This window comes from Muntiacus reevesi, chromosome 18 (genome assembly GCF_963930625.1).
Source record: "Muntiacus reevesi chromosome 18, mMunRee1.1, whole genome shotgun sequence".
Taxonomy (NCBI): domain Eukaryota; kingdom Metazoa; phylum Chordata; class Mammalia; order Artiodactyla; family Cervidae; genus Muntiacus; species Muntiacus reevesi.
Genome location: NC_089266.1, coordinates 39,035,831 through 39,044,494, shown reverse-complemented (window position 1 = coordinate 39,044,494; position 8,664 = coordinate 39,035,831). Strand labels below are relative to the sequence as shown.

General features: G+C 58.3%; 1 protein-coding gene across 3 annotated transcripts; it reads left to right on the top strand.

The window, feature by feature from the left end:
• Window positions 1-262: 262 nt before the first annotated feature.
• SERPINF2 (serpin family F member 2) lies at window positions 263-8,003 on the top strand. 3 transcript variants are annotated; one of them, XM_065910485.1, is made up of 10 exons: window positions 263-355; window positions 1,508-1,574; window positions 1,722-1,760; window positions 1,880-1,942; window positions 2,218-2,419; window positions 3,038-3,181; window positions 3,337-3,540; window positions 4,296-4,438; window positions 6,069-6,273; window positions 6,896-8,003. In XM_065910485.1, exons 2-10 carry the CDS (start codon window positions 1,512-1,514, stop codon window positions 7,306-7,308), a joined length of 1,476 nt encoding a protein of 491 aa, XP_065766557.1. In that variant the 5' UTR covers window positions 263-355; window positions 1,508-1,511; the 3' UTR covers window positions 7,309-8,003. The 3 variants fall into 3 exon arrangements, with proteins under 3 accessions (XP_065766557.1, XP_065766555.1, XP_065766556.1); XM_065910483.1 differs by having other exon boundaries at window positions 1,719-1,760; XM_065910484.1 differs by having other exon boundaries at window positions 287-355; window positions 1,411-1,574; window positions 1,719-1,760.
• The last annotated feature ends 661 nt before the right edge of the window (window positions 8,004-8,664 follow it).

The following is an 8,664-nucleotide window of genomic DNA, read 5'->3' as shown; positions in this document are numbered from 1 at the left end:
GAAAGTCCTCTGTCCTTGGGTCTAACCCTCCGATTGAAGACAGTCTCTTTGACTGTCTCCTGAATCTCCTTTCTCCAGGCTCAGGGGGGACCCACCTCTCCCGGGGTTCCAGTTGGCTGCCCCAGTATTAGATGCCCTGGTGGGAAAGGGGTTTTTGGTCCCAGTATCAATGTTTAACCGGATGTGCAGGTCAATATTTACCAGAAGAGAAGGCAACTGGAACAGTGGTTGGCTGAGAGCAAAGGTCCTGGTGGGAGGGGCGGGCTCGGCTGGGCTGCCTGGAGCCGGGGCAGAGCGTGGGAGCACCAAGCGGGGCCGGAGGGACGTTGTGTACAGCAGTGAGGAGCCTGCGGAGGTAAGGGCGGGGGGGGGGGGGGGGGGGGGTGCCTTGGCCTGAAGCTGCCCACCTTGCTGAGAGGGTCTGGACTGAGTTTATTCAGGAGGTTTGTGACTTCCCAGCCTCCTGAGATGATGAGGAGCCAAGGTTGGGGCTTTCAGGGGGAGTCTCTTTGGGAAGTGAAAAATCGGAGGTCTTTTTCTTGGCAGGAAGATTCAAAAACCCAGGTTGGAGATTGGGGCCCTGGCCAAGGGTCCTTGTGTGGGATGCGGAGGGGGCCAGGGGTGAGAGAAGGACATTTGAGATGGGGGCGGGGTCGGGGTGTGTGCGAGACCCACTCTGGGACCAGACCGAGACCTGCCCATCCCCACCAGTCATCCTGGCTTCCCGGAGTCAGCTTGGGACTAGAGCGGGGGCTGAGGCCTGTGTTTTCCGTAAGTCCAAAGGTGGCTCTGGCCACAGTCATTCATTGGGTTCTGCCGTTGGGTCAATAAGGCCAGTCTCTGGCCCAGCTCTCCACCCCTGCTGAGACCACAGGCCTGCCCACCCTTGTGGATAAGACCAGGCCAGCCAGAAATGGGGGTTGGATAGGAGCTCTGGGGAGGGAATTCCAGTACAGAGCAGGCTTCAGGACAGGCCTCCCAGAAGAGGGGTCTGGGGAGGCTGACAAGAGCCATCACTGCGTGCCGGCCTGTGCAGTCAGGGCTCACCAAGACCGAGCTAGGTTGGTCTCCACAATTCATGTGGGAGGAGGAAGGGAATTTTGCCACCATTTTACAAGATAAAGCAGAGCCCAGAGAGTTTAAGGGACACGTCCTGGGTCCTTTGCCAAGAGGCGAAGCCTGGATTCAAACCCAGGTCTGACTCACAACTCCCGGCCTTGAGGAATGGGGACTTTTTCTGTTTGGGTAATATTTTCCGCCATGAACCAAAACACTTTCAGGGCATACAGTGTAAAAAACCAGAAAACACAAAAGGGGAAAAAGCAATTCAGGAGAGAGTTGGAGCAGTTTGAAGCTCAGAGAGGCACACTGTGGGCGTGGGTACTGCAGCTGGCGTTGTCCCCTCTGCAGTGATGGCTCAGGACTCCAGCTGCCCATGAGCCCGTGGGTGGGATTCCTTGACGGGTGTGGGGGTGAGGCAGGAACAGAGCCTTCCCGTCCCGCACAGGAACATGGCGCTGCTCTGGGGGCTCCTGGTGCTCAGCCTCTCCTGCCTGCCAAGCCCGTGCTCAGCGGTGAGCCTGGGTCGTGGTCTGGGTGGGACAGGGCAGCAGCTTTGGGAGAGGTCAAGGGTCTTGGGGAAAGAGTGGGGGGGGGGGCTGGGTTGAGGGAGGTCTTGGCTTCAGAGGTTCCCTCTCCTCTCCCCCTCCCTCTCTCAGCAGTTCTCTCCTGTGAGCGCCATGGAGCCCTTGGGTCTGCAGGTACTGGGGAATGAGAGGCAGGCTGGGGAGGAAGGTCCCCAGGGGCCTCCCCTGTGGTTGGTGCAGGGTGGGGGGCTGCGGGGAAGGGCTGCTCTCCATCTGCTTCCTCCTTCCTTCAGCTCATGGGCGGGCAGGCCCAGGAGAAGCTGCCCCCACTTTCCCTCCTCAAGCTGGGCAACCAGGTACAACCAGGTGGGGCTGGGGAAGAGTGGGCGGGACCCGCGGGAGGAAGGCAGATCCGAAGGGCAAGGAAACGGGGAGGGGAGGGTGGCAGTGAGGCTGAGGCCTGAAGGGAGAGGATGGGAGGGACCAGAGGGAAGGACCTAGCCCCCAGAATGCCATTGCCCATGTCTAGACTGAGACAAGGCCCTGCTGTCCCCAGGGGCTTTGAAGGAAATCTTCAATACAGAGCTGACCCCTTGACCCCATTGCTCCTCCCCCCCATCTGTCCATGCAGGAGCCAGGTAGCCAAATTGCCCCGAAGAAGGCCCCAGGGGACTGCAAGGCGTCCCCAACCCCGGAGCAGACACGCAGGCTGGCCCAGGCCATGGTGACCTTCACCACAGACCTCTTCTCCCTGGTGGCCCAAAGCTCCACCAGGCCCAACCTCATCCTGTCGCCTCTGAGTGTGGCCCTGGCACTGTCTCACGTGGCACTAGGTACTGGGGCAGCAGACTAGGAGAGCTGGGAGGCCAGTAGGAACTCGCCTCCTTCCCCAGAGCTTACTAGCGGGCGCTTCCTCTATCTGGGTCTCTTGAAAGTTTGTTAAAAACACAGACTCCTAAAAAAAAAAAAAAAAAAAACAACCACAGACTCCTGTCTCCGTGAATCAGAGTCTCAGGGACTGGATGGGCCTCTGGTGAATTTTATGCAAGAGTCTGGCAGTTCCAACGTCTCTTTTGGACTGGAGGGTCTCACGGTGCGACAGAGTTCAGAGAGGGAAGGTGATGAGATGAGGTCACCCAGACTGGCAGCAGCAGAGATGGAAGTAAAACTTGGGTGTCCTGACCCTCAGGAGGTGGGAGGAGACAGTGTGGTCTCATGGGCATACTCATTGTCGGTATTCAGGGGGGACAGGAGCACTTCCCTGGTGGTCTAGCACTGAAGACTCTGCGCTTCCACTGCAGGGGACATGGGTTCAATCCCTGGTCTGGGAACTAAGATCCTGCAATGCTGCAAGGCACAGCTCCCCGCCCCCCCCCCGCCCCCGGAAAAAAAAGATTAGGAAAAGACGTGGGGGTGGGAATCCCCACTGCTGCTATGTCCTCCCCGCTCAGGTGCTCAGAACCAAACACTGCAAAGGCTGAAACAGGTGCTGCACGCAGACTCAGGGCCCTGCCTCCCCCACCTGCTCAGCCGCCTCTGCCAGGACCTGGGGCCTGGAGCTTTCCGGTTGGCTGCCAGAATGTACCTGCAGAAAGGTAGGTTGGGTGATGGCAGACACTCCCTAGATAGCTAAGTAGTGCTCTGGGGTGGACAGGGTGAGGGAGACGGGCATGGGCTCAGGCAGTTGGTCGGAACGCTGGTGGCTCTGGAGCCCAAGTCCTGGCAACAGACTGCGCTCCCTTCTGTGTAGGATTTCCCATCAAAGAGGACTTCCTGGAACAATCAGAACAGCTTTTTGGTTCAAAGCCCATGAGCCTGACGGGAAGGAAGGGGGAGGACCTGGCAAACATCAACCAGTGGGTGAAGGAGGCCACGGAGGGGAAGATCGAGGATTTCCTTTCAGATCTGCCAGATGACACAGTGTTGCTTCTCCTCAATGCCATCCATTTCCAGGGTGAGCTCCTCCCCTTCTTGGGTCCCTGCCTGCAGCCCCTACCCCTGCCCTGTAGGCAGGGCTAGGCTGGGAGGCGGTGGGGAGGGTAGGAGACAGGTCACAGTGTTGCTGGGAGGAGGCCCAGGAGCTGGATGGGACTTTCGTGGAGAGTTCCCTAGGAGGAGCGCATGGCAACCCACTCCAGTATTCTTGCCTGGAGAATCCCCATGGACAGAGGAGCCTGACGGGCTACAGTCCATGAAGTCTCAAAGAGTCAGACACGACTGAGCGACTAAGCACAGCACAGCCCTAGGAGTAGTAGTAATAGTAGCAGTGTCAGTCATGTCCAACTCTTTGTGACAGCGTGGACTTAGCCCGCCAGGCTCCTCTGTCCATGGGATTCTTCAGGCAAGAATACTGTCTTCAGAGGATCTTCCCAATCCGGGAATTGAACCCTGGTCTTCTGCATTGCAGGCAGATTCTTTACCGTCTGAACTATAGGGAAGTCCTCCCTAGGAAGAAATGAAGTCTAAAAAAACCTGGGGTGATGGGGGGATGTTCCTGGGAGCAGAGCAGGGTAGGGGGAATGGAAGCCCAGATTCTGCAATCGCTCCAGAGAAGACACCTCAGATCACCTGGGTATCGCCTGGCACACCACTGCCTGCTGCCTTACCCTCCACCTTTTTTCCCTGGTTCTGGGTGGAATGAAGAAGAAGCTGGTAGTGTAGACCTACCTTGGTCCCAGTCTAAACGGCCCTGCCCTCTGTTGGATGTAGGCTTCTGGAGGAGCAAGTTCGACCCAAACCTCACACAGAGAGGCACTTTCCACCTGGACGAGCAGTTCACCGTGCCAGTGGACATGATGCAAGCCCTCACATACCCACTGCACTGGTTCCTGCTGGAGCAGCCTGAGATCCAGGTTACCCTTGACTGCTCAGGCCGGGCTGGGTGCTGGGAGGTGGGGAAGGAACTGTGCAGCTGTGGGCCACCTTAGGGCTCAACAGTGCACCCCACCTTCCTTGCAGTCTTGTCACTGGGGCAGGTGACTCTGAAAAGTCTTTCTGGGCCCTCACCCAGGGGAACTGAGGCTTGAGTCTCTTTGAGGTTCATTCATTGGGCAATAGCTGTGTGCAGACTCTGTCCCAGGCACTGTGGTTCAGTGGAGAACAAGGAAAAACAAATCCAGAGAAAACGCACAGTGCATGAGCAAACAGATCAACAGGATAATTTCAAAGAGTCGGGGGAGGTATTTTAGCTAGAGTGGTCAGAGAGCCTTCTTTGAGGAAGGGACACTGTTGAGACCCCTTTGGCTGTGGGGATTCATTTCAAGGACCTGTGGGTTGTGGGGCAGCACAGGGCCTCAGCAACCTGAAGCCTTTGAGATGTGACTTGAGCTCTCACGCATGCTCCTTAGAAGGGAGGGTCTGATTGGGAAGGCTTCGTCAGCTTCCTGATGGAGCGTTCTGATTAAAGAGAGTGCTATGCCTGGCTATCTCAGGTGCAGCCTCCCTAGCTTCTAGCCTAAACATGGTCCCCTTGGCCTGAGCGAGCACTGGTCCCTGGGCCAGTCAACTGAGATGGCAGTGTTGGTTAATTTCACAAGGCCACGACTGAGAGGGGCTGTGGACAAGATGGGCCCCCTGGAACAGTGTTCCGGCTTCTCTCCAGTTTACCCTGACACATGGACCGTCTGGTTCACCTCCCCACCAGTGCCTTTCCTGCTGTCCTCCCCACCAGGCTGTGTTCTGCCCACACTTCCTTCACCCTTTAATTTTTAAAATTTTTTGTCTGCGCTACTAGGCATGTGGAATCTCAGTTCCTCAACCAGGCATTAAACCTTTGTACTGGAAGCACGAAGTCTTAACCACTGGACCTCTAGGGAAGTCCCTTCCTTCATCCTTTAGTCTCCATCCTTTGCCCTCCCTGGCCCTCCTCTTCCTCGTGCCCTCTGCAGGCCGGCCCAGGCAGCCAGATGCTGGCACTCCCCCTACCACCGAAGGGGTCCTGCCCCCTGGGTGCTCTGCCTGGAGCCTGAGGAATCACATCCACTAGGGCCTGTGGAGCCCACTGGTTTTCACCCTTCTTGAGCTGCAGAAACTCCCATTCACGTGAAATCTTACCCCAAATCACAGTATAAATAGGCAGCCAGGCAAGTCACTGTTGGAGGAGAAAGGAATAGAGAGAGTACCACCCTCCACCAGGGAAACCTGGTCCATTGTACACAGGGAGGAAGCGAGAGGTGGACACCGGGAGTTCCTCATCCCGAGTCATGGGCTGGCTGGCACCAGAGGAAGAGAGAAAACCACCATTTATTGAGTGAGCACCGCCTATGTGCAAACACTCTGCTAGAAGCTTTAACAGTGTATCTCTTTCCGTCACATGTCAGCGAGCAGTGTGGGCAGGTAGTGTTACTCTGCCCATGAGGAAGTGGAGGCTCAGGGAGGGACACACCTGTGAAGGATGGGCTGTCTCATAAGGGATGCTGGCCCAGCCCCCACCTGGGCCTGGGTGCTTTTGGCCCTCATGGTGTCTCCTTTTCCTGTCTGTAGGTGGCTCATTTCCCTTTTAAGAACAACATGAGCTTCGTGGTCCTGATGCCCACCAGCTTTGAGTGGAACGTGTCCCAGGTGCTGGCCAACCTGACCTGGGACATTCTGCACCAGCCCTCGTTGCGGGAGAGGCCCACCAAGGTCCAGCTGCCTAAGCTGCGTCTCAAATACCAACTGGACCTGGTGGCCACCCTCAGCCAGCTGGGTAAGGAGGCTGGGCATGGGACAGCCCCCTCTCAGGCTAGGTAGGGCGGGTGAGGAGAAAGCTTCCAGCTGGCAGGTCAGAGTCAGAGCTAGCCTTGTATCCTGGCCTTTTCTGGGGCTTAGGGAGGTGGGAGCCTTTGGCTCCTCTGTCCTGGGGAGGGGTGGGTGGCCCGGCCCTGGAGGGCCTGCTCTACCCAAGACTGAGCTCTGTAAAGAATCCTGAGTGGAGAGCCAGAGTGGCACAGGAGCCTCCCTGGCTCCCCTGCAAGGGGCATGGCAAGCCGACCACGTACGAGGAGCTCAGTCTTATGGGGTGGGCAGATGAGGAGTCAGGTACTAACAATTCAGCATCAGTGTTAAGATAGAAGGCTTCTCTCCAGTTCACCTGGGAGAACATCAAAAAGGCACCAGGCACCTGTCTGGACTTTGGGGCAGGGAATCAGGGAAGGCTTCCTGGAGGAAGGGGCCTTTAAGCTGATACATGAAGGTTAAATAGGAGTTAACTAGCCCTCTGTGAGTTCAAGGTGTTCCCTGACCAGGATGCCAGACACTCTCCCAGGCAGGTCCAGGCAGCCTGTGGGGCAGAAGGCAGCTCTGACCAGCCATCTGCTGCCCCGGGGCAGGCCTGCAGGAGTTATTCCAGGCCCCGGACCTGCGTGGGATCTCTGACGAGAGGCTGGTGGTATCCAGCGTGCAGCATCAGTCGGCGCTGGAGCTCAGCGAGGCCGGAGTGGAGGCGGCCGCGGCAACCAGCACGGCCATGTCCCGCATGTCCCTGTCCTCCTTCATCGTGAACCGCCCCTTCCTCTTCTTCATCCTCGAGGACAGCACGAGCCTCCCCCTCTTCGTGGGCAGCGTGAGGAACCCCAACCCTGGCGCGCAGCCGGAACGCAAGGAGCAGCAGGACTCCCCCGACGGCAGGGACTCTTTCCAGGATCACAAAGGCCTCCCCCGTGGAGACAAGCCCTTCGACCCAGACTTGAAACTTGGGCCCCCCTCGGAAGAGGATTACCCTCAGCCCAGCAGCCCCAAGTGAGGAGCTGTGGCCTCTAGCAACCCGAGTCCCTGCTTGGACCAACCTCTCAACTCGTGTGACTCTTTCCAAAAACAGCTTTGTGGGATTGGGGCTGGGGGCCTGGGGAGGGCAGTCTGGGAGAAGGGAGGAAGGGAGCCGTTCTCTTGTCTCCTCTTGGGGAGTTTGGGGTGGGGTGGCTCTGGGAGGAGGGTAGGCGTCAGGAAACCATGGACCTCGGTCCCACATCGCTTCTTCCAACGGGGCCTGGAGGGTGTCCTGGTTTGGGGCTCAGACAGAGGGGCAGCGGTGGATCGTTTTGTCGGGAAGGTAGGTAGTTTATTCCCTAGGGCAGCTGTGTGCCTCCACACCTGTTTATCAGAGAGGGAGGGGCAGGGAGGAGGGGACACCCTGGCCGAGGAGAGGGGGCGGCCGTCTTGAGGTTGCACAATACAGGTGGAGTTTGAGCTCCCCGCACCACTGCCTCCGTCCGACCTGAGCTGCCCAGGGCCTGCCAGCCTCCCGCCCACTGTCACCTCAGTCCCACTGCTGATCTTTGGAGGTCCCAACACTGCCAAGACTTCTTCCTTCTCCCCTCTGCCCCCTCTGCGCGGCATCTCAGCGGCTGAGAGGGTGGGGGAAGTGGGGGGCATTACCTCTCAAAGGCTCTTTTGTAAAGTTTTTGTAGTGATTTTTACACCACCTGAATAAAGAATGAATGGGCCTGTCTGCTTTGATGTCATTGTTCGGGGAATGGGTGGGAGCTCGGAGGTGCTGGGGGAAGGCGGGAATGAGGCCACCGAGCAGACGCGAGGAGAACCAGGCTGGGCTCCGGGGCGCAACCCTGCCCGTGCCACGTCTGGCCTCTGGCCGCTCGCCAGCCCTTGTCCAGCGCGCAGGCCCTCTGACCTCGCCAGCCTGGCCCTGCTCTCAGCCTGGTCCTCTCTCCCGGCCTCAGGCAGCGGCAACAAAGGTGGCCCAGAATAGCGCCAGCCTCCTGGTTTGGGAGAAGAACTGGCAATTAGGGAGCTTGAGGAATTTCTAATTACATGCCGGCCCCCTCTGTCAGGAGCTGGCGCCCGCCAGCCAGGGAGGCGGGGGAGCAGGCAGCTGGGAGCACGGGCTCCAGCTGGAGACTATCAACGCCTGAGGATTTGGGGGAAGCGACTGGGGGCTCCCGGGAGCAGGGGTGGGGCCACATGGCTGTCCACGCGGGTGGGCGCTTGTCTGGGAGTGCAGGGTGTCTGTGTGGCAGCAGCCACTTGCAGCCCTGTGGTGCAGTGGTTAAGAGCAAGTCCCTAGGACAGGCTCTGGCTTCTAACAAACCAGCAGGGTAGGGAGATGAGAAATAAGTCAACAAGTGACATATGTGTGTGAGAG